The sequence below is a fragment of the Lagenorhynchus albirostris genome, chromosome 8, assembly GCF_949774975.1.
Source record: "Lagenorhynchus albirostris chromosome 8, mLagAlb1.1, whole genome shotgun sequence".
In the NCBI taxonomy this organism is placed as follows: domain Eukaryota; kingdom Metazoa; phylum Chordata; class Mammalia; order Artiodactyla; family Delphinidae; genus Lagenorhynchus; species Lagenorhynchus albirostris.
In genome coordinates this window covers 96,958,782-96,983,908 of record NC_083102.1, presented here as the reverse complement: position 1 = coordinate 96,983,908, position 25,127 = coordinate 96,958,782, and the positions used below count along the sequence as shown (strand labels likewise).

General features: G+C 53.6%; 1 protein-coding gene and 1 pseudogene across 13 annotated transcripts in view; one reads left to right on the top strand and one right to left on the bottom strand.

Annotated features, from left to right (window-relative positions):
• Nucleotides 1-25,127, bottom strand: part of RAMP3 (receptor activity modifying protein 3) — a 469,110-nt gene that overhangs the window by 440,372 nt on the left and 3,611 nt on the right. Inside the window, exons 2-5 of one of the 13 annotated variants that reach the window (XR_009542077.1) lie at nt 24,700-24,870; nt 23,984-24,108; nt 13,889-13,956; nt 4,091-4,209 (exon numbers count right to left, since the gene is read on the bottom strand). Coding sequence is in view for 9 of the 13 variants with exons in the window: in XM_060157454.1 (XP_060013437.1) it covers nt 4,136-4,209; nt 23,984-24,108; nt 24,700-24,870 (370 nt within the window). In the remaining 4 variants the exon portion in view is untranslated. Of the gene's footprint in view, nt 1-4,090; nt 4,210-7,139; nt 7,407-11,178; nt 11,442-13,888; nt 13,957-16,277; nt 16,426-23,983; nt 24,109-24,699; nt 24,871-25,127 lie in introns of those variants that run through there. The other 12 variants (XM_060157456.1, XR_009542078.1, XM_060157455.1 and 9 more) reach the window with 12 other exon arrangements.
• Nucleotides 18,180-23,349, top strand: LOC132524890 (whey acidic protein-like; annotated as a pseudogene).

Genomic DNA, 25,127 nt, shown 5'->3' with positions numbered 1-25,127 from the left:
GTTCGATCCCTGGTCAGGGAACTAAGATGCCACATGCCGTGCGGTGAAGCCAAAAAAAACCAACCAAACAAACAAAAACCAAAAACAACCACAACAACGAAACACAATTTAAAAAAACAAAGATGGCTGCCCAGGATGGCAGCTCAAACCCCCAGGGGGTGCTGGTGGCGGTCCCTGAGTGGGGAGAAGAAAGATGTGGGCTGGCGGGAAGGGGTCTGCTTGAGCCCTGCAGGGGAATGTCCCCAGGCAGGTCCATGCCTGGGCCTGGAGCCCGGGGGGCAGGTTGGGTGGAGAAACAGGCCTATAGGTCTTTGGCATCCAGATGGTATCTGAAGCCAAAGGAAAGCACGAGATTCCCAGGTAAAGTGTAGAGTGAAGAGAAAACGAGCCCAGACAGAGGTTTGGGCGCTCTGACGCTGAGGTGCTCCTGGAGCACCATTTCTGAACCACCCAGACCCCGGTCCTGTCACTCGAGTTTCTAGAAAACACAGGCTTTGGAGCCGGCCCTCTCGGCTGGAAACCTCAGGCTGAGGGTCCGTGAAGTGAGCACATCGCTGAAACTCTGAGCTTCAGGATTTTACCTTGAAGATGGAGCGCAGGGTCCATGCAGAGCTGCAGTGGTACCCACGTGAGCTGGGCCGTGTGCTCTGACCCTCCCTCCACGCCATGCCGCACCACACACACTGCCGAGCGATAGCAGAATTCAAGGAACTGAACAAATTGAACGAAAGGACAGGGCCTTAAACAGGCAGCATTTAAAATCAAGGAGGAAAGAGTGGGCTTGGAGCACTCTGTCAGCTTTGAGGGAAATTAATTATATTAATTCCTGACCTGATACACTTGCACATATACAATTTCCAATGAACCAAAAGAACTTAACGTTAAAAAATCCATCAGAGTATTACTAAAACTACAGAAGGATGTGTTTCTAACTCTGGGCTAGATTAGTCCGGGTTATAGCAAGAAGGCATAAAGGAGCGCACAATTCTGACCACATAAAATTTTACATCTTTCACAGGACAAAAGAATACCATAGAGTGGTAATAAAAACCACCTAACGAAAGGAAGTATTTGCAACACACGGAATTCATATCCAACAGGTAAGAGGAATGTCTACAAATCAGTAACAGCCTGACAGGAAAGTGCGCGGGCCACAGAGTATGAACAAGCAGGGCACAGGAGACGATGAAACGGGGGTAACGTAAAATGCAGTCACCTCGCTAGTAATGAGGGAGACAAAATTCAAACAGGTGTAAATTCTGATGCCATCAGCGTGCCTGACATCCACAGAACAAGCGTGGCTGACCGAGGGGTGCTGCTGCACCGAGCCACAAGGCCCGCTCCAGGGTGCTGGAAGGAGATGGACGCTGGCCACTGCAGGAGTGACCCTGCCAGGACAAGATAGGAGGCCATCTCCTGCCCCACCCCCTCCAGTCCCCCTCTGACGCCTCCTACTGCAGGATCTAACAGGAAGCCAGCTGGCAATGCGGCCTCGGAGATGTGGCTCTCAGATCCCTCGCAAAGGAAATGTGTGACTATTTAGGTTTAATTACCCGCAGTGAAACAAATTACAGTTTCAGGTCCTCAGTTGCACTAGTCACGCTCGTACTCAAGAGCCTCCTGTGGCTGCATACTGGACATACTTCCACCGCTGGAGAAAGTTCTGGGGAGCAGCGCTGCCCAAGTCATAGGGGCGGGCAGGCTGGTGGCAGTCCACGATGGCACTCTTGTCCTCACAGTGTCTCCTGAGGGCAGAGAGCGGGGCCGTCTCCCCAAACCTCCCTTCTCAGGCTTGAGAAATGTACGCATTGCAGAGGTGCTCCCCACTTCCCTGGGGACCAGCAGAGAGACCGCCACACTCACCACCTGCCTCGGCCGTCCCCCTCTACTCCTCCCCTACAATCACCTCCTTCACCACATCCAGACAGGGGTGGGACACACATGACCACTGCCCATCCATCCATTCACTCAGCAGGTATACACTGGAAAAGTCCCACCATAAACAAGCTTTCCTTTTCCAGCTGGACCCTGACAGATATTCCGGCTGAAGTGCACATTAGTGATGGCAGACCTGAGCCTTCAATAACATGACCTGCTTACCTCATCAATGACCTGATTCGCATGAAGTCCCTCTGTAGCACATGCTGGAGCCTGGCTTGTCCAACTTCCCTGGCTTCAAATCTCGGCCCTGCTCTCCTACACACCCCTGTGGCTGAAATGAAAGAACGGTTGTCTGTCTCCTGTGGGAAGCATGCTCCTTGAACAGTGCCAAGTCAAAAGTATGTGCCCAATGCATACCTGCTGAATGAATGGATGGATGGGTGGTGGTCATGCCTGTCCCACCCTCTCTGGCTGGCAGATCACTCAGCCTGCCAAAGCTGGTGAGCAAGAGAGCCATTACATCTGCATTTTGAGAAGCGGTTAGGAGGACGGACCCTGAGGCACAAGGTCACAGGGACCGGGAGGTAGGAGAGAGTGAGGAGTGGAAGTGACGTATTTAGGGATAACATTGGCAGGACTTGGCCAGAAGGCCCCAGGGTTCTGGCCAGGCTTGGTGGTGGAGGTGCAGGCTTAGCTGGAGAGAGGCTGGCCGGAGCTCAGAGGAGAAACAGGGCTGCCTGGGGGTGGGCCGTGCAGAGGGCTCGGCCACGTGCCTTCAGGACCTCGCCATTTAGAGGCTGGCTGCAGGAGGTTAAGCCTCCCGCCAGGCACAAAGGAGGGGCTGCCAGGCCGGGAGCGCCTGGTGTCACAGTGGGCACAAGAGGACCACACATCACAAGGAGCAGGACGATGAGGGCTAGGGATGCCCACAGAGGTCGGCAGAATCCTGGCAGGAGTGGATTCAGAGGTAGCCGGGTCTGCTCTCCCTGCACTGAGCCCGGAGGGGAGAGCTGTGTGCAGTCTCTCCAGCCACAAGGGACCTCTGCTCCTCTCTCCAGGCGTCTCTGTGCCCTCGCTGTTCACTTAGGATGCTGACTTTTCTTATTCTTGGAAACCACCATTTCCTTCGCACTTAGCCTTGGGGGCCCTCCTCCATGTCTGCTGCCCTGGATGACTGTGCCTTCTGTCTCCACCTGGCTCTGCCCCCAACTTCACACGCCAAGATCCAGCTCTGGAGTCGTCTCCTCTGAGCAGCTATCCCTGGCTCCTTCTCTGACACCCCCTCCCACTTCTGGGCTCAGGATTCTCTGTGGTTACAGCTCTCTGCCGCGACATCTGGTAGCCCCAAGCCACCCCCTCCGCAGCCTGGGAAACGAGTTTTGCCATCAAGTGCTGGAATAGAACTGTCTTTGCCGAACTTAATGAAACTGCCCGGCAGCATGAGCAGTGGAGAACACTGGTCTGCAGAGAGATGGAGCCCAAATGCCGGTTCTTCCTCTGGTCTAGCTTCATGCTTCCCCCCCGTGTGATCCATGGTTTCTCCTTTCGTTACCGAGTCCAAGCTCGCTCTGCTCACCGCACGACAGGCCAGTAAATCAGAGACAGGTGTTGAGGCACGGAATACGACTTTATTCAGAAAGCAGGCAGATCGAGAAGATGGCAGATTAAAGTCTCAAAATAACCATCTTATCGGGGTTTGGATGCCAGTTTCTTTTATAGCACAGAGGGGGAGGAGATGAGGAAGTAAAGTAAAAAGGCCATAAGTTTTGCAGATATCGCCTGGAATGACCAGCCTTGGGGAGGGAAGGTGTTAATTTCTTCTTTCTTGCAGCCATCCACAGGTGGACAGGGTCCAGATGTTTGCCTGAACAAAGGCACTTTGGTTTAACATTCAGGCAGAGGGGCGGGGTTCCCAGAGGCAGGCCATTGTGTAGAGACAGTATCCTTTTAGTGAACAAAAGCGGCGGAAAGCAAAGGTTAAAGTAAAAGGAACAGATCCAACATGTCAAATTTGGCTCTTCCGGTTACACTTTGGCTGTGCAAACTGCTTTTTAATTTTTTAGATGAGATTCATGTAAAATAATAGAACGTGGAAGATGCCAAATTGTTTTTAATTAATTTATTATGATCATGCTACCACTCAGTAATTGTAAAACTGTCTTTTAAAGTTAAAGAGTGACCTCAGAAACATGGTGGAGTGGAAAACTACCTTTGTCCTTCCTCTTCGATCTATACCCGGTGAAACATCCACAGCTCAGCAAAGCCTCCTCTGCCCAACACAACAGGACGGGGAATGTCCACACATCAGTACATCTAAAGGTGGGTGAACTGAAATAGAGAAGACAGAACCGTGGGAACAGTGGAATGGGTGCCTGCCTGCAGTCCCAGCCCTCTGACCACGGCAGCTGAGCCCACAGCTTCAGAGAACCCAGGAGCAGCAGAAGAAGGGGCACATACGACTCAGGTGTCCCAGATGCACCGGCACCCGTGGCCACAGGTAACTGGGCAGCAGTGGCAGTGAGGGCTGGGGGACCATCTTCCCAGCCGCTGAGGCGCCACGACACGCCCCCATCTGCAGTGATGGAGCCCGGGAACCTTACAACACCAGACACAGGAGAGGTGCCCCGTGGACCCTGGCTCCCCTCCCCTCGTCTTCCCTCCTCCACAGGGAGCCTATGTCTCCAGGGATCCCAGACATAAGGAAAGAGCCCACCATCCCAGGGATGACAGCAGCCCTGGCAGAAACAAGGCAGCAATGACCCCCAGAGGCACAAGAAATGACAATGAAGGCACAGAGCCACACTTTTTACAGAGAAGACGAAGCTGGAAAGTGCACTGAAATAGAACCAGAGGCAGCTCAGCTAAGAGAAACCAAAAACTTGTGTGATGGCGCCACCTACTGGAAAATAAAAGAAAGGACTGTAATTCCCAATCTGTCCAGCCTCAAATGCACCAGCACAGTTCATCAAACAACACGAAGAACCACAGTAACACTACACAAAAAGAAAATGACAATTCTCCAGACACCAAACTTAAAGTCATGAAATATTGTGATCTGATAGAGAATTCAGATAGCTGTCATCAAGAAACTCAGGGCTTCCCTGGTGGCGCAGTGGTTGAGAGTCCACCTGCCAATGCAGGCGTGTACACGGGTTCGAGCCCCGGTCCGGGTAGATCCCACATGCCGCGGAGCGGCTGGGCCTGTGAGCCATGGCCGCTGAGCCTGCGTGTCCAGAGCCTGTGCTCCGCAACGGGAGAGGCCACAACAGTGAGAGGCCCGTGTTCCTCAAAAAAAAAAAAAAAAGAAAGAAACTCAGAGATACAAGAAAAGTCAGAAAGGCAGTTTAATGAGCTCAGGAATAAAAACGATGAACAGAAGGTACACTTTACCAAAAAGACCGAAACTCTCAAAAGGAACCAAAGAGAAATTCTGGAGCTGAAGACCTCAATAAATGAGATGAAGAGAGTATTAGCACTGGAAATGGAGCAGACCATATGGAAGAGAGAATTAGTGAGCTCCAAGATAGAAGATAGAAATCTAACAATAATACAAGGAAAAGAGGAAAGAGAAATAAGATATTCCTTTAAATGAGGAAATCCTACAAGAGCTATCTTTTAGGAAGGGCAATATTAGCATAATGGGTATCCCAGAAGGAGAAGAGAGGGAGAAGGGAGCTTATTTAAAGAAATAATAGCTGAACACTTCCCAAATTTGGGGAAGGAACTGGATACACAAGTCCATGAAGTTACAAGAACACCTAATTACCTCAACGCAAGAAGACTTTCTTTGAGACACATTATATTAAAATTGCCAAAAGTCAAGGAAAAAGAAAGAATTTAAAGGCAGCCGGGGAAAAAATGATAATCTACAAAGGAACCCGAATTAGGCTATCAGCAGATTTCTCAGCAGAAACCCTACAGTCCAGAGGGAGTGGAGTGACATTCTCAAAATACTGAAAGATAAAAACTGTCACTCAAGAATACTCTATACAGGGACTTCCCTGGTGGCACAGTGGTTGGGAATCCTCCTGCCAATGCAGGGCACAGGGGTTTGATCCCTGGTCTGGGAAGATCCCACATGCTGCAGAGCGACTGAGCCCATGTGCCACAGCTGCTGAGCCTGCGCTCTGGAGCCCGCGAGCCACAACTACTGAAGCCCGCATGCCTGAAGCCTGTGCTCCGCAGCAAGAGAGGCCACTGCAATGAGAAGCCCACGCTCTGCAACAAAGTGTAGCCCCCGCTCGCTGCAACTAGAGAAAGCCCGCGTGCAGCAGTGAAGACCCAACACAAAAATAAAATAAATTAATTTTTTTAAAAAAAAGAATACCCTATACAGCAAATTTGTCATTCAAAAATGAAGGAGAAATAAAGACTTTCCCAGACAAACAAAGGTGAGGGAATTCATCACCACTAGACCTGCTTTACAAGAAATGCTGAAAGGAACTCTTCTACCAAAAACAAAACGGCAAAAATACACAAAACTTTGAGCAAGGGGCTTCCCTGGTGGCAGAGTGGTTGAGAGTCCGCCTGCCGATGCAGGGGACACAGGTTCGTGCCCCAGTCTGGGAGGATCCCACGTGCCGCGGAGCGGCTGGGCCCGTGAGCCATGGCCGCTGAGCCTGCGTGTCCGGAGCCTGTGCTCCGCAACGGGAGAGGCCACAACAGTGAGAGGCCCGCGTACCGCAAAAAAAAAAAAAAAAAAAATGGAAAGCAGAAAAACAGCTATAGCTATCTCATTTTCAGGTATAAGTAACAAACTTACAGCAAAAAAAGGGATAATCTGAGACAACAAAAACATAAAAGGGGAAGAAGAAAAGGATGAAACTCATATAGGTAAATGAAAATAAGATACTATCAGCAGAAAAAGGACTGTTTTAGACTCACAGACATAGAAAACAAACTTTTGGTTACCAAAGGGGAAAGGGGGGAGGGAAGGATAAGTTAGGAGTTTGGGATTAACAGATACACACTACTACGTATAAAATAGATAAACAACAAGGATCTACTGTATAGCACAGGGAACTATAATGAATATCTTGTAATAACCTATAATGGAAAAGAATCTGAAAAGGAATATATGTAACTGAATCGCTTTGCTGTACACCTGAAACTAGCAAAACGTAAATCAACTATACTTCAATTTTAAAAGGTGGGGGGGAGATGAGATTAGGAGGCTAGCTTTGATGCTGTATTTCCATAATAATTTACACAAGTTTTTTTTTATAAATTTATTTATTTACTTATTTATTTTGGCTGTGTTCGTTCTTCATTGCTGCACACAGGCTTTCTCTAGTTGCAGCGAGCGGGGGCTGCTCTTTGTTGCAGTGCATGGGCTTCTCATCGCAGTGGCTTCTCTTGTTGTGGAGCACGGGCTCTAGGCACAAGGACTCAGTAGTTGTGGCACACGGGCTTCAGTAGTTGTGGCTCACGGGCTCCAGAGAGCAGGCTCAGTAGTTACGGCGCACGGGCTTAGTTGCTCTGCAGCATGTGGGATCTTCCCGGCCCAGGGCTCAAACCCTTGTTCCCTGCATTGGCAGGCACACAAGATTTTTTAAAAAGAAAAAGGACTATTTTATCTATGAGACATTTTATACAAACCTCAGAGTAACCAAGAAAACATAAACACAGAGCAGAGACATGACACACAAAAAAACAAAAAAAGGAAACTGAGAAAAATACCAAAGAAGACCACCAAACCAAAATGGCAGACAGAAACACAAGGAAAAAGAAACAATGGAGGTATAGAGAAACCAGAAAACCAAAGATAGAATGACAGTACTAAATTCTCATTTATCAATAATCACCCTAAGTGAAACTGGATTGACTTCACCAATCAAAAGACACAGAGTGGGTGGATTAAAAAATAAGACCCAACTATATGCTGCCGCCAAGAGACTCACCTCAGCTCTGGAGACAAACATAGGCTCAAAGTGAAGGGATGGAAAATGATACTTCAAGCAAATGGCAGCCAAAACAAAGCTGATATAGCCACACTTATATCAGACAAAATGACTTCAAGCCAGAAAAGGTAACAGGAGACAAAGATGAGCATTATGTATTGATAAAGGAGACAATTCATCAAGAAGACAGAACAATGATCGATATATATGCATCTAACATAGGAAAACCAAAATATTTAAAGTAATTATTAACAGTTCTAAACGGAGAAATTGACTGTAACACAATAGTAGAGGAGTTTAACACCCCAGCATCAGTGGAAAGATCATCCAGACAGAAACTCAACAAGGAAACAACACCCTTAAGTGAAACATTAGACCAGATGGATTTGATAGATTTATAAAGAACATTCTATCCAAACGCAGCACAATACACATTCTTCTCAAGTGCACTTGGAACTTTCTCAAGGATAAACCATACGTTGAGACACAAAAGAAGTCTCAATAAATTTAAGATTGAAATCATATTAAACATATTTTCTGATCACAATGGAATGAAACTAGATGTCAACTACAAGAAGAAAGTGGGAAAAATCACAAATATGTGGAGACTGAACAACATGCTACTGAACAACTCCTGGGTCAACAAAGAAATCGAAGGAGAAATCACAAATTACCAGAAGACAAATAAAAATAAATATACTACATACCAACATGTAATGCTGCAAAAGTGGTACTAAGAGAGAAGTTCATAGCAATACAGGTCAACTCAAGAAACAGGAAAAATCTCAAGTAAACAATCTAACTTTATACCTAAAGGAACTAGAAAAAGAACAAATGAAGCCCAAAGTTAATATAAAGACTGAAATAATAAAGACCGGAGCAAAAATAAATCAAATAGAGACTAAAAAGACAACAGAAAAGATCAAAGAAACTAAGAGCTGCTTCTTTGCAAAGACAAACAAAATTGACAAACTATTAGCTAGACTCACTAAGGAAAAAAGAGAGAAGGCCTTGATAAATAAAATCAGAAACAAAGAGGAGGAAAAAAAGACAGATACCACAGGAATACAAGGACTATAAGAGAATATTATGAACAGCTACACACCAACAAGTTGAACAACCTAGAAGAAATGGACAAATTTTTAAAATCATACAAACTTCCAAGACTGAATCAGGAAGAAATTTTAAAAATCTGAATATACCAATCACTAATACAGAGACTGAAACAGTAATCAAAAAGCTTCCAGGGCTTCCCTGGTGGCGCAGTGGTTGAGAGTCCGCCTGCCGATGCAGAGGCCACGGGTTTGAGCCCTGGTCCGGGAAATCCCACATGCTCCAGAGCAACTAAGCCTGTGCACCACAACTACTGAAGTCCATGTGCCTACAGCCTGTGCTCTACAAGAGAAGCCACGGCAATGAGAAGCCCACGCACCGCAACGAAGAGTAGCCCCTGCTCGCCGCAACTAGAGAAAGCCCACACGCAGCAACGAAGACCTAACACAGCCAAAAGTAAATAAATAAATAAATTTTTTTAAAAAGACAACAGCCATTGTCACCACAAGAAGAGCTTGAGCCCAGGTGTTGTTCCACACCTGATCCATTCATAGCCTTGTTTAACCACCAGAGTCAGAAACCCACTTGGACAAGATTAAGCACTAGGTGGGCTGGCCGGGGGCCACCTGGGACCCCTGCCCCCACTCTCCCATCTCCCTCCCCGTGCTGCAGAGGGACCCAGGCACGGACGTCCATCCTTGGAGCCTACCGCTAAGACAGAAATCTCCAGATCGAAAAGGCTTGCTGGCGGGCCCTACCATCACCACCCTCGTGTGCCAGAGACCAGCAGCGGCTACCAGGAGTGGGGAGAGCCCCGCCCCGCAAACACCCCTCCAGAGAGGAACCTCGGGACCCCACACGACCGTCTCCACAGTGTTTCTCTTCTCCGGGTTTTACTTCGTAAAGGGCATCAGCCATCCCTGTGTCTGCAGAGCGCCGAGCTCCCCTGCAGGCTGCTCTGTGCTGCACGTGTTTGGTGTGAATCCTCAAGAGGTATATTCTCTACTCTGTTCTGGGCCACAGTTTGAGATGTTTTTCCTTGCCGTGTTCTGTGGGTGGGAGAGTTTGATTTCTAATCTTTGAGTCCTTAGAGCCCCATCTTGGGCACATCCTGGGTTTTGTCTCCTGCTGGCTGTGTTCAATATCAAGTTCGGTTGGCAGGGCAAAGGCCACTTACGGCTCTGCTGAGCCTTCTTGGGGTCCTTCTTTCACCTAACTCAGCTCCTGATCATTTGTTGCTACCCGGCGAGGTTTGTTTTCTGTTCAGGACTTTTTTCCTTGTCTTCACAAGGAGGCTCAGCCGGGACACCTAGGGGGAGTCCCCTCCCCTGGAAGGTGCTGCTCTTGGTGCTTCCATTCCGCCCACCCCTCTTCCACCTGGAGTTCTGCATCCTTCTCCCCAACCAGTTCCCAAATGTGGTGCCTTGGGGCTCAGCCAGGAACCCCTCCCTTCACTCCTTCCCTGCAAACCCCATGCATTTCCCATAAGCTGACAGCTCCCCTGATGTTCCGGACACTTCTGGCTTCTGGCTTGCTGTATATCCGGGTCCCAGTGGGTCTGCCTCCAAAGTGCATGGATGCCCCTCACCGCACAGCGCCCCGCCTCACCCCTGCTGCTATAGAAGCCACCTGGTCTCCCCCCTCACCCTGCCCACCCCTCACTCTGTTCTCCACACAGCAGCCCAAGAGGTCTTTCTAAACACGCACCAGACCCTCCTCTGCTCAGGCCCTTCATTTATTCCCATCACACTTGGACGAACGTGCAAAGCCCTTTTCGTGGACCATCGAGACGTGGGGTCTCTGTCTCTGCTGCTGTCCCCTCGGTCCCCATGTTCCCACCGTTCCAGCCCCTCCAGACACTTCCCGCTTTCTTTTTTTTTTTTTTTCTTTTGTGGTACGCAGGCCTCTCACTGCTGTGGCCTCTCCCGTTGCGGAGCACAGGCTCCGGACGCGCAGGCTCAGTGGCCATGGCTCACGGGCCCAGCCGCTCCGCGGCATGTGGGATCTTCCCGGACCGGGGCACGAACCCGTGTCCCCTGCATCAGCAGGCGGACTACCAACCACTGCGCCACCAGGGAAGCCCAGACACTCCCCACTCTTGGCCTCAGTCCCCTTCTCCCAGACTGGACAGGCCCGAACTAGCCCCAGTCTGGCCCCGTGCCTGTATTCTCCGCTGCACTGCTTGCGCTCACGGATCAATGGTAACGGAGTCCCCTGTCCCCGGAGGCCTTCCACAAAGCCCATGTCATGGATCAGCTATGACAAAGGGACATGGCCAAAGCAAAGCTCCTGTTCACGGCTCACTTCCTAGAGCAGGAACGCAAAGGCAGGTCTCCAGGCTTACCTTGGGGTCCCTGTCTTCCAATCCTGTGGGTTTTGATGCTTTCAGTGAGAATTCTGACCACTATTGCTTGGCTTCCTGAGTCGCCCTTGGGAAGGGGAAGTGGATCTGAGTTGCCTCTCCACCATTACAGAAGCGCGAGGCTGGCTTCTGATTCTTCAAGAGGACCCAGTGAGACTGACGCCCGAATCACATAGAAAACAGACTTCTGACCCGCATCCCGCAGCAGCCAGCCCAGGAAGCCAGCCTGCAGTCTCTAGGGATAATCCAGGAAGCTAAACAATAACCCCTGTAACAATCAGCCCCAAAAGGCCAGAATTTGGTCGATAACTGACAGCTTCCCTAATTTCAGTCCCTACCTCCAACTCAGGACCAACCAGAGAAAGCCAAACACGCTCCCCCAACCAATCACATGGGACCCCCCCCTTCTAGTGAGGGCACCTCCAGCTTCCCCAGGCCCACAGCCCCCACCAGGGCAGCCCTGAGCCCTCCTTCTCCTCCAGGAAGCTGTCCCACTGCCCTGCCTGCCCTTGAGTCTCTGCCAAACCAAGTGATGGGAGCAACTCCCTCGCTACAGCCAGCTCTGAACACACACCTCTGCCTTCCCCATCTGGTTGGTTTTGTTTATTTCCACACAAGAAAGCTAGATTTTATGAAAAATCTCCAATTACTCTTTTTTTTTTTTTTTTTGACTGCGTTGGGTCTTCATTGCTGCGTGCGGGCTTTCTCTAGTTGCGGTGAGCGGGGGCTACTCTTCATTGTAGTGCGCAGGCTTCTCATTGTCGTGGCTTCTCTTGTTGTGGAGCACGGGCTCTAGGGCACGTGGGCTTCAGTAGTTGTGGCACGTGGCTCAGTAGTTGTGGCCTGCAGGCTCTAGAGTGCAGGCTCAGTAGTTGTGGCACACGGGCTTAGCTGCTCCGCGGCATGTGGGCTCTTCCCGGACCACGGCTCAAACCCGTGGCACCTGCATTGGCTGGCGGATTCTTAACCACTGCGCCACCAGGGAAGTCCCTCCAATTACTTTAATGTTGAGAACAAACATAAAATTTTAAATGTCATAGAGGTGACAGGGCTGCAAGGTTGTCATGTCTGTTGAGTAAAGTGGGAGCCTCTGACCTCTGACTCCTAGGGGCAGGAATTGTGGGAAACAGTTTTGGCCTCTTTTCTAAGCCGGCAGGGTGGTGCTGTGGGCCCTGGCCTGGCCCTGGGGATGCGACCTGCAGGCTTGTACAGATCCACTCCTTGGTCCCTGTCCTGCCGGCAAGCCTTGCTCCGCTCTCCGAGCTGTCAGGCCCCCATCATGAAGGAAGGGGTGTGCCTCCGGCTCGCTGGGCTTGTTGAAAAGCCCTCCCATTGTGCGCCCATTAGTGCTAATTCTCTACCCAAGGCTCCATCTGAGGCAGGACAAGCCCACTGGGCTTGGATTCAAGGGTTTATGGAGACACCACGAGGCGGGAGGCTCCACCCTGCTCTCCCCCTGATCACGGGGCTGGACCCCCACTTCCTCAGCTCCAGGACACCCAGGCCCCTGGTCCCACATTCCTTCTGCCCAGGCCTCACCCTTATCAGCAGGACAGGCAGTGGGCTCTCCCGGGGTCTCCCTGCCCCTCACGGTCCCACCTCCCAGTCAGCCAGCAGAGGGCCTTTCTGAAACATACTGGCCGTGCCCACCCACCCTGACACCTGGCCTGGCTCCATGCCCTGTGTGGTCCAGGTCTGCGGCCTCCCCAGCTCCCTCCCACTTGAGTGACGTGGTTATCAGACTCCCCTAGAACTGGGGTCCCCAACGCCGGGGCCGTGGACCAGTACCAGTCGGCAGCCTGTTAGGAAGCGGGCCGCACAGCAGGAGGTGAGTGGTGGGCAATGGAATCTTCATCTGCCGCTCCCCATCGCTGGCATTACCACCCGAACCACTCCCACCACTGCCCCCCGCCCCCCGTCCGTGGAAAAATTGTCTTCCACGAAACTGGCCCCTGGTGCCAAATAGTTTGGGGACCGCTGTCCTAGAAGACCCCGTTTCTTTGTGCCTGGCAGCACCACCCCTCATGGCCCCTGGACCGTCCACATCTTCCAGCCTCTCTCAGCCTCCAGGTCCCCAGCCGGTGAGATGCCTGCACCAGTGCACACCTGGGACCAGAGGGCTGCATTCACCGGTGTCCCTGGCCAGACAACCAGCCTGGATGAATGGATGAAGAGTAGGGACCCTGAACAGGGGTGATGCCGTGGGGCGCAGCCACCCAAGCCTTCCTACCAGGACCACCCGGCAGCCCCTGCAGCACACCCTTCACCCTGGATGTCCCACTAACCCAGCAGACCCCATGGGAGCCCGAGGGGACCACAGTGCTGTTGGATCATGAGGGAAGGGGCAGGGCTCCCCGACAGCCCCACACCCAGGAGCCCTGAACAAGAGGTGCCGATAGAGCCTTGAGAAACTTGGGGGAGGAAAGAAATCTCTGGAGAGGAGCAAGAGGCAGGAGAAGCAACCGCTACATGCACTGACTTGGTAAGATCAGGGTGTGGAAAAGTTCATGAGCTGTGAGAGATCCGATGAGGACGGGACTCCCACCCAGGGGCCGTGATGGTCCCCACAGAGAGGGGCAAGCATGTGAATGGCGTGGCCTCCCCTACCTGGTCTTGGGCATGAGAGTTTGGAGGAAACCCCAAACCCAGCTGACCCCACAGAACCAGTGGGGACACTATGCACTTAGCTCACCATGTAACTGATGCTCCGGGAGATCACAGCTGAGCCTCAGTTTCCCCATCCATCCTGACACACAGGAGCTGTGCAGAGAAAAAAGGCCTGCAGGTCTTGGAATAAGATGGGCTGAGGCCAGGCCAGAGGGGCCAGTGAACACCCCCAGGGCCCAACGACCCCACGTCCCTGCCTGGTGAGCCCAGGGAACATCATTCCTGGAAACTCCTGGTTCTCCGTCTAGCCCTCGGGGCCGAGAACCTGCCTGAAGGCCTGGCCTGCCAACACCTCTTGCCCCTCCCCTTCCCCCCAAGCCCACCGGGCCTGCATCCCCCCTGGCCTGGCCTACCCAGCACCCAGCAATTAGAGCTGGCCTCCACTCCCCCTCCAGATGAAAAGTGCAGTCCCAGTCTCATGGCTGTGTGAAGGGTTCTCTTAGAAGCTGAGGAAATGGGTTAATGGTGGTGGCCTGCCAGGGAAGTGACCTGGTTCCCCACCACTGACCACCATGCTTTCCATAAGTCTTGAAGGCATGGGAGTGCTCTGAGTAAAATGTGACTGTACCACGCCTGCAGCACAGCCCCAGTGACACGAGATTGCCTGGGGGGAACAGTCTGTGTATATATGGTGGGATGTGACAGATACACATGTGCTTACATAGGAAAAAGCCAGATGAAGGTGAACGAAGACATTAACAAGGTAGCTCCAGGACACAGATCACGTGTGATTTTCTTTTTCTTCTTTATGCTTTTCTGAATTGTGCAAGTTTTCTGCAATGTGTATCAATTATTTTTCTAATTTAAAAACTTTGAAATTATCTTCTAAATAACCTCAGTTGAAATCTGTAGAAAGCTTTCTAGATAAGAGGCACCTTCACTAATTTACCACCTCATGTAACCCTCACACCTACCCATCATGAGAGATGCTGTCGTTGCCTCCGTTTCATAGGTGGGAGAACTGAGGGGCACGTGAAGGGAAACGACCTGTCTGAGGTCACACAGCAAATGAGACCAGAGCCCGATTCCCAAGGACAGACTCCTTCCACGAGGGGTTTACCCAGGGGCCTTAAATCTCGAGCCTTCAAATCTTAGGCAAGACTTCAACGTTAGCCAATGCCCTTGTGTTGATCATAACAAAATACATTCTGAGATGTAATCTGCTAACAGCCCTCACCGCCCCAAAAGTCTCAACCTAAATCACAGAGATCAGAGAATGTCAAGGACAGGAATGTCCGCTAACATGCTATGCCCCAGGTGCCAAATGCTTTTGCAACACCTGGGTTCCCTAGGCAACAGCCTCACCCCCATGCACAGGTGAGAAACAGTAAGTAGTTCAAGGTCACAGAACTAGCAGAGCCAGGGCTGGACCCAACCCAGGCATGGATTCAAACCCTCCCGCTTGACCACTTCATGGGAAGGGCATTCATGCCACACCCTGTGTTTGGACTTCACCCCCCAGGTTGTATAGGAAGAATTTCAGATGGCAGGGGTGGCTGGGGGGAGGGATGGTGAGTGATAGGATCATGCTAATGTGCGAAAGCTCAGCTGGCCAGAAAGACCAGCATGGGGACTTCCCTGGTGGCGCAGCAGTTAAGAATCCGCCTGCCAATGCAGGGGACACAGGTTCAAGCCCTCGTCCGGGAAGATCGCACATACCGCTGAGCAACTAAGCCCATGTGCCACAACTACTGAGCCTGCGCCCTACAGCCCGAGAACCACAACTACTGAGCCCACATGCCAAAACTACTGAAGCCCATGCACCTAGAGCCCATGCTCCGCAACAAGAGAAGCCACCACAATGAGAAGCCTGCACACTGCAATGAAGAGTAGCCCCCGCTCGCCACAACTAGAGAAAGCCTATGCGCAGCAACGAAGACTCAATGCAGCCAAAAGTAAATAAATTTATTTTTTAAAAAAAAGAGTGAATCCGAAAATAAAAGGAAAAAAAGTGAAGAGAAAGCACTTTGTAAGTTTTGTGCAGAATGAAATACATGTGCCCATCCCAACCAGGGATGTAAAGTACGATTTTGGTGATTCCACATAAGAGTCAAATGCTCTCGTGCTCTCATTTAAACTGGCATTGCACAATATAAAGATGAATGGTGGGCTTCCCTGGTGGCGCAGTGGTTGAGAGTCCGCCTGCTGATACAGGTGACACAGGTTCATGACCCGGTCCGGGAAGATCCCACATGCTGCGGAGCGGCTGGGCCCGTGAGCCATGGCTGCTGAGCCTGCGCCTCCGGAGCCTGTGCTCCGCAACGGGAGAGACCACAACAGTGAGAGGCCCGTGTACCGCAAAAAAAAAAAAAAATGTTGGAAGATTTGCATTTTCCTGTGTTTCAACCTAAAAATGTAGCCAATCAATAGGTAATAATTTCAATAGATGTATAAAAGTATATGATAAAACCCACCACCCATTCCTGATTAAAACCTCCTTTTTGAGGCTTCCCTGGTGGCGCAGTGGTTGAGAGTCCGCCTGCCGATGCAGGGGACACGGGTTCGTGCCCCGGTCCGGGAAGATCCCACATGCTGCGGAGCGGCTGGGCCCGTGAGCCATGGCCACTGAGCCTGCACGTCCAGAGCCTGTGCTCCGCAACGGGAGAGGCCACAACAGTGAGAGGCCCACATACCGCAAAAAAAAAAAAAAAAAAAATGAATGGTAATATTCACACTAATAATAGAAACATTTAATTTTAATTTAGCTAGAGTGACATTTTTAAAAAACACCATTTTTTAAAATGAGAGATGTGGAAAAGAGGAAAACCTTTGTATTTAATATCTTTACCAACATTTTCTTCCCACTTGTTGAACAAGGCACCCCACAAAGTATGTAGCCAGCCCTATGGTCAAGGAGGAAGGGACCAGGCCCTGTGACCCTATGACCACAGGTCCCATAGCCCAAGGGCTGTGTCCCAGGGAGCCAGAGGCTGGCGACTCAGTATGAGGCCACGGCCCCGTGGCCTGAGTTCCTGGTGTGGTCAGCCTGGCCTCAGACTCAGCATCTGAGCCAGGAGGACCCTGAGTCCTCCCGGCCATGGTAGGGGGAGGGACAGAGAAAAGGGAGAGAAAAGTCAGCAGGGCCAGCCAGTGAGTGACCGTGGCCTGGCCACCCCTCACTTCTCTGAACCTCAGTACCCCGCTCTGACCTGTGCACTGCATTCTTCTCAGACTGCAGGAGGGGAAACAGCCAAAGGGGGAGCATCTTGTGAGCTGCCAGTGTAAAGAGGCACCAGCAGGTAGCAAGTCGCCACTGGCCAGGACTCCAGACCCCCATCCCTGAAGGCCGGCACTGGCCACCCCGGGAGGGACCTGGGCTGAGGTCCGAGAACTCTGCTGAGGGGTCCTAGGGACTGAGACGGTGCTACATGGGGCCCGGAGTCAGGGAGAGCCAGGGGGACCTGAGCTGCTTGTCGTAGTGGCAGGGTGTTCCGGGCTAAAACATCTGGAAACGCGAGTACCCAGGGAAGCACTGAGGGGCTCTGTGTCAAAGGTCAAGAGGCCACAGGCCAGGCAGAGTATGGCCTGGACCAGGGGTGGGCACTGACCATCAGCACACGTGGTCACCCCGGGGCCACCTTCCCTGTCCAGGCCCTCAGGGTAGCAGGATCAAGGAAGTTTCCCCAGAGAAGGAGGGGCACGTCTCCTTGGTGTTGGTCCCGCTCACAGGGCACAGGCGGGCCCTTCTGGGAAGAGGCCTTCCCAGTGTCCGCCCTGTGCAGAAACAGCCCTGACACTGCCCCTGCCCCTCCCTTTCTCGGATGCCCGACATTCTCTGCACAGAACATGCAGCCCATAAACTCAAGACGGCCTGTTCTTGCTGTAGAATGTTCAGGAAAAGACAAAAAGACACCATGGGAGAAATAAAACGCCCCCCCAGATACCCCTGCGCCTGGGCTCCTCCTCCTTCTCCGTTACCTGTGGACCGTGTGCTGAACTGGACCCGTGACTCCCTCTCCCTGAAGGGCACCCCCACAACCACGGAAAACAACACCACGTTGTGTCGTTGTGGATTCTATTTCTTCCTTCGTCTGCCCTTCATTTTCTTAATTCTCAGAGTAAACACGCATTACTTTCAAAGTGGAAAAAAATGGTCCACCTTATTAGGAATTCTTTTTTTGTTTACAAATGCGGCCCGAGGCAGCAGCTGCCCAGTCTGGGCTCCGTCCAAGCCGGAAGCCCCTTGGTCCCCCTGGGGCAGCCCCAGCCGCCCGCCCTGCCCTCCCCTCCCCGCCATGCTCCTCCCCCCACTGCCTCCTTTAAAGGTGCCCCGGGGCCACAAGCCACCATCTGCCACCTGCCTGCCACCCGCCACCATGCGTTGTCTTGCCAGCCTGGCCCTGGCCCTGCTCGCCCTGAAGGCTGCCCTCAGGCTGGCCCCGGCCCTCACCTTGCCAGGTAGGCCCAGGAGGGTCATCCTGAACTCCCTCCCCTCCAGGTGCGCCCCTGAAACACTGCCGGACCTGGCAGTTTGGTAACTGGGACAAGAGGAGAGAACGGGGGAGGCACACCCCGCAGCGGGGTGTGTCAGTGACAGCAGAAGAGTGGAGTACTGCCCAAAGATGCCCGTGTGCTGGGGGACTAGAGCCACAGGGCCCAGGCCACTGTCCCAGGGTGAAAAGTGACCGGGCAGCTAACTGGGCATGGGGGGAGCCTGTCCTGGCCCCTCAGGGTCTTAACTCCACCTCCTGCAGTGCGCCTGAGGCCTTGTTTCCTAATTTTTACAGCTGATTCACACTTTTGTCAGTTGTGTCACATTTCTGGCAGATTTTTTCTTTCCTAGAAGCAGAACAGAGCGCTGGGCTGCTGGGGACCCGCCTCCCCCATGGTTCTGTCCTTGCCCCACCTTGCTCTCCCCTGAGGAGCCCCAGGGGAGGCGGGATCCGGCCACCCCCCACCCACCTGCCCATCCTGTGTGCAGGGCAGGCGTGTGTCCAGAGCTCAGCTCCTCCTCCGAGGATTCCTGCACAATCTCCTGTGTCAACGATGAGAACTGTCCCCAAGGCACCAGGTGCTGCGCCAGGAGCCCCTACTGCTGATCCTGCATGGTCCCCCTCATAGGTAACGCCGCCGTCCCTGCGCCCCAGTGGAGCCCCATCTGGAGGGAGGGAGGGACCAGCTTTGTCAAGGGTCCCCTTGAGCCGGCACTCCACACTCCGCTCTCAGTGAACCCCCCAGTGGCCCCATAAAAGCCCGGTCATGACACCGCTTCACCTGCTGGACCCACTGGAGGCCCAGCTGAGGCTCGCCCACTTCCTCCCAACATCACCAGTGCCTGGCTCAGCGATCCATGAGGGCTGCTGTCTCCCTCCCAGCCTTCAAGCTCCAGGCCACCAAGGGGGGGTGAAGGTTGGGGGCCGCCAGAGACCAGCAGTGGGGCAGCCCCAGCAAGCCAGCGGGCGATGAAGGCCTGGCCCGCCTCTCCCCTACTACCTGTTCCAAAGGCTGGCCGCTGTCCCCGGGTGCAGGCCCTGCTGGCCCCAAAGCTCTGCTTAGAGAGAAACGAGTGATCCAGGGATGACCAATTATGGAAAACCAGAAGTGCTGCTTCAGCTCGTCGTGTGCCATGAGGTGTATGGTCCCCACCACAGGTAAGCATCCCGGAGACGCCGCCCTCAAGACACCTTCCCGAGACACTGCCCTGGGGATGGTGGACTTGGCTTCTCCCTTTGCCTCCCCTGACCTTGGGGCCTCTGCAGGTCCCTGAGGGCAGTAAGACACAGGAGAGGGCGGGGGCTCAGGCAGCAGTGACCCAGGGCTGCAACAGCTGCAAGCCTCTGCATGCACTTGATGCCGTTGGGTTAGAGTGGGTCTCAGACTAGCAAAGGGGGCTCAGAGGAACACTTGCTTGGTGGGACTTGGTCCAGCTGGGCCCACCTGCAATGCTTGTGCCTTTGCCACTTAATCTGGGGAGGAGCTCTGGGTTAGGAGCCCAGAGACATGGTTCCCAGATAACAGTCCCTGCCAGCTGCGACCTCGCCTGCCTGCCTGCCCACGGGCGATAGTGAGGGCCCGAGACAGTAGTGTGGAGGGCTCACTGGCCCACACACAGCATCCCTCCCTCCCCTGCCTCCACCGTGACCAGGCTCCACCTCCTCTGAGGCCTCCGCGTCCCCTGCAGAGAGCTCTCTCCAGTGAGGGACATCCCTGAGAGCCCCTGGCTGCCAGGAGTGACCGGTCCAAGTCCTCTCAGCCAGAATCTTCTCTCTTGGATTCAGTCAGCCCAAGATGCCTCCTACCTGCTGCTAATAAAAACCCACTTGGGGCTTCCCTGGTGGTGCAGCGGTTGGGAGTCCACCTGCTGATGCAGGGGACACGGGTTCGTGCCCCAGTCCGGGAAGATCCCACATGCCGCGGAGCGGCTGGGCCCGTGAGCCATGGCCGCTGGGCCTGCGTGTCCGGAGCCTGTGCTCTGCAATGGGAGAGGCCACAACAGTGAGAGGCCCGCGTACCGCAAAACAAACAAACAAACAAACAAAAAAAACCACTTGGCTTCATGTCTCTCGGTCCTCTGTCTGTCTGTCCTTGGCACCTGCCCGGGGTGGCGGGGGGCAGGCGAAGCACACAGGCCTTGCCCCCAGGAGCTCCCCAGCAGGCCTGGAATCTCCTGGAAGAGCCAGGCGCTGGGAGCTGGGGGCCATGGTGGCGTCTCTGGGCTGGGAGAGACTTGTCCACCAGGCTCTCGGTGCCGGCCCCTGGGGTCTGACCCCTTTCAGAGGTGCTGAGGAATGGGGGCTCGGGAGCATGAGCAGAGGCTGCAGGGAGGGCTTGGGGCTCAGCGGCTGCCAGACCTCACTGGCCTTGACCAGCTTCGGGGACACACAGAGGGCAAGGTGTTAGAGGCTGTTCCTCGGGCAGCCTGGTTTAGAGCCTCCAGTGACGTGTGCATACCCCACCCCACACCCAGTGAGTGTCTTATAATTCATTTCAGCTCTGACAAAAGCAGCCAGAGGGAAGTCCCTCTGGTCCGGGGATTAGGGCTCCACACTTCCACAGCCAAGGACATGGCTTCAGTCCCTGGTTGGGGAACCGTGCAGCTCCCACAAGAGCTCCCACTTCTCCATCACTCCTCATCACTCCCCATCACTCCCCCATCGCTCCCCATCGCTCCCCATCACTCCCCCATCACTCCCCATCACTCCCCATCCCTCCCCCATCGCTCCCCATCGCTCCCCATAGCTCCCCCATCACTTCTCCATCACTCCTCATCACTCCCCATCACTCCCCCATCGCTCCCCATCGCTTGCATTACTGCCTGAACCATCCCTACAACCGCGGTCCGTGGAAAAATTGTCTTCCACGAAACCGGTCCCTGGTGCCAAAAAGGTTGGGGACCGCTGCCCTGAGGCTAAAATTCAGGGGTTCCCATAACCCCCACAGATTCAATAGTTTGGTAGAACCGACCCGCAGATCTCTGAAAGCACAATACTTATGTTATAGTTCTACTATAGAGGATACAGACCAGGAAGAGCCAGATGAAGAGACACATAGGGTGAGGGCGTGGGAGGGGGATACAGGAACCTCTGTCCCCGTGGGCTCAGGGTATGCCACCCTCCCAGCCCATTAACCATCACCAGCCCAGAAGATCCCTGAGTTTCTGTGTCCAAAGGCTTTCTTGTGGGTTCTTGAATAAGCATTATGAGGAACTTCCCTTGTGGTCCAGTGATTAAGACTCTATGCTCCCAATACAGGGGGCCCAGGTTCGATCCCTGGTCAGGGAACTAGATCCCGCATGCCGCAATTAAGAGCTCACATGCCGCAGCTAAAGAGCCTGCATGCCGCAACTAAAGATCCTGCATGCCACAATGATGATGATCCCACGTGCCACAGCTAAGACCCAGCACCGCCAAATAATTAATTTAAAAAAAAAAAAAGCATTACAAGGAAATCATCAGCAATCGGTGATTAACTCAATCCCCAGCCCTCTAATCACCCTAGAGTCACCTCATTAGCATAAACTTGGGTATGGGAAAGGGGCTCATTACAAATAACAAAAGGAAATTGTAAGGAAATTCCTATCACTCAGGAATTTGCAAGAGTCTTTGAAGCTGTGTGCCAGGGACAAGGACCAGATTCAGTTTTTATGTGCAGCCCGGTTTTCGACACCTACAGTCCATGTGAGCAACTTTCAGTTCTTTAAACACCTACACCCAGGCCAATTTGCCATCTCAGGTGGCTCAAAGTGCAGCTTAGGGCAGTTCCCAAAGTTCGGCCCACATCGGCAGCAGCGTCACCTGGTGGTGTCAGACGGCTCCACCCAGACCCACTGGGTCAGAAAGGCAGGTGGGGCCCACACGCTGTTTTCAGCAGCTCCAGGAAATCAAGGACTGCTGGGTGAGGCTGCAAGGCTTCCAGATTTCAAGGTGCCCCCCCAATCTCCAGGAATCTTGCCAAAATGCAGATTCCAATTCTGGAGGTCTGGAATTCTGCATTTCTAGCTGCTCCCAGGGGAGGTAAAAAGTAAAAAGGGAAAGAAGGCTGGCCTTCCAGGACTGGGGCATGTTGGGGGCCAGCTGGTGGGAGGGGTGTGTGGGCGGCCACGTTGGAAGGTCCTGAGTTGGGTAATGCACAGCTGGGAGCACAGTGCAGCGCCAGAGAGGAGGGGCTGCAGGACGCACGGGAGGGAGGCCTGGACGCTGGGCAGGTAAAGGGCCGTTCCAGGGTGTGAGAAAGATGGGGCTACAGGTCCTGAGGGGGCCACACCTACCATGCAAAGGGACTCACAGTGCGGTGCTATTGTACCTCCAGGAAGCCCGGAGGCTGGAGGACAGTGGGCACACCCTCCCACACCCCTGCCTGTGCTGGGCAGGTGCCAGAAGAGCTTCTGGGGGAGAGAGGTGAGTCTGAGATGGAGCTGAGCCCCTCGACGGGGCTGCCGCTCCTGCCGGGGCCCAGACCCAGGAAAGATCCCCGGCGGGCCCTGAGCCCACCCTGACTTGAGCTTAGAAGGAACGGGGTGGGGGGGCTCACCAGCCTCCCCCCTCCCCCGCCATGCTGAGGACTCCTTCCCTGCAGAGAATGCTCATCACGCCCCAGTCTCTGCATTAACCACGTGTCCAGCTTCTGTAAACTTGATGCTCTAACATCTGTCCTACATGCATACCCTGGACACGTTGATGATATGCCTGACTCACCTTGCTCAGCCTCCTGCCCCCCACACCCCTCCTTGGGGGTGTAAAGTAAGCAATCCGGAGACCACACCCCCACCGCCTCGTCTAGGGGGTCTCATACTCCTGGTCACTCTCCCAGTGCAAGGCCACAGTGCAGGGACCACACCACTAGGGGGAGACCCTCCACCCCAGAGCCCACTGACATTACTCACACTAGCCGGTCCTAATAAGCCTGTCATCCTTCCTCTCCAGCTCCTTCCAAGGAAACCATAGTAAAGCAACCCACAGTTTCTCCCCACTCCTGCCCCGCCACCTCCCCACCTCCTGGCTGACCCTGTGCTTCCCCTTGTGGCTCTTCGTGGAGGGATGTGTCTCCTTCTCCTGGGAACTGTGAATGATAAACTATCTTCACTGGCAGTTATCTCAGATTTTCTATTAACACGCTATATTTTAATAGTCACTTTCAGGGGCTGGACATCCATCCCAGAGAGACCCAGGGGCTGTGAAGGGGGTTCTCTCCCCACTGCACCACCTCTCCATGCTTGCTCACAGCAGCCCACCCCAGAGCTCCCAGCACCCTACTAGGCTGATCCCCTAACCCCACCATAGCTCTATCTAGAGAGAGGCCACCCCCTGCAGCACAGATACTCAGTTCCTACAGACCCCAGAGCAGGAGCCCAGGTGGAAGGCAGGAGAGGCTGGAAGAAGGGCCCCATCAGTTCGGCTCAGTGCCTGGCCCACAGGCTGCCACCCCCAGGCCCCACTCCATACACTACACTGTGCACTTCTCCACCCCGCACCAGGAGGGCTCCGCAAGACTTGCTGGTGGACAAGGTGGAAGGCTGGGCAACGTGGAGTGATGGGCAAGGGGGATGGATGGAAAGGTAGAAGGACGGACATAATGGAAGGAAGGGCCAGGGGGAAGGCTGGAAGAGTAATTCCATGGGCTGTGGGCCCCTGGAAGCTGGCCGTGTTCAGGATTCGGGAGGGCAGAAGGCCCAGCACCCTACCCAGCTGGGAGCGAGCCCCTGGCCAGGACGGAGAGGCATGGGGAGGTCTGGGCGGCTGCAGGAGACCTGGATGTTCACTCTCCATGTGCCCATGGGCTGTCCTGCCCTCCCTGGGCCTCAGTTTCCTGTACACAGAGAAGGGCAGAAAGGACATGTTCATGTGCCCAGCAAGAGCTGGGGCCAGGCTGACTTTGGGACAGCCACCAGGTCTGATTCCTCCTCTTACTCGGGGGTCTGCAGATGCAAGAATGCTACCAGGCCCTGAGGGAAAGTCTTCTCCTGAGAGGAAAGCCCTTGGCCAGGTTTGTCCAAGGTCCCCAAGGCCACCCCCCAGATTCTGTGATTCTCCAAAAGGACTCAGCATAGAGTCACACTCATGGCTAAGATTTATTCTAACTAAGGAGACGGAGCAAAACCTGCAAAGAGAAAAAGGCACACGGGGTGAACTCTGGAGGAGACCAGTCATGAACTTCCAGACCTCTCCCCTTAGAGCCACCCTGGAGGCACTGAATCCCCTGGCAACAAGCTGGGACCACCGGCATGAAGCGTCTACCAAGCAAGCTCGTTAGAGACCCAGCATCCAGGGGTTTTATCAGGGCCTGGTCTTGTAAGCACCCTCTGCCCAGCGTGTACCAAAATTCCAGACTCTCCGAGGGAAAGCAGGTGTCAGCACAGCGCACTACTTGTCCAGTTTGGGTGCAGGGGGCTACTCTTACCATAGCGGGAAAGTTGTCGTCAGTGTAGGGGACTGTTTAGCGGTCACGTTTCCAGACACCAGTGGAGGGCCAACCCGGCCGGCGGGCCCGTCAGGACTGGCAGCCTCAGACGTGCTGTGTCGGGGCTCTTCTGCGCACCAGGGCTTCTGGCAGGTTGTGGTTTGAGTACACCTGGGGAAAGAGAGTGGGCAGGTTGAGGACAGAGTGATCAACCACCCTGGCTGGCCTGGGACTGGGGGATTTCCCTTGATGGGGACTTTCTGTGCTAAAACCAGGACCACGGTGGGCACACCAGGATGGCTGCTCATCTAGCTGAGGCACAATTTCAGGAGGGAAGATGCTGTTAGCAGAGGGTGGTAGCAAGAGTGCGAGGCTCAGCCTGGAAGGAGGCAGAGGGAAGGGAGGGAGGGTAACCACGTGGGGGGCTT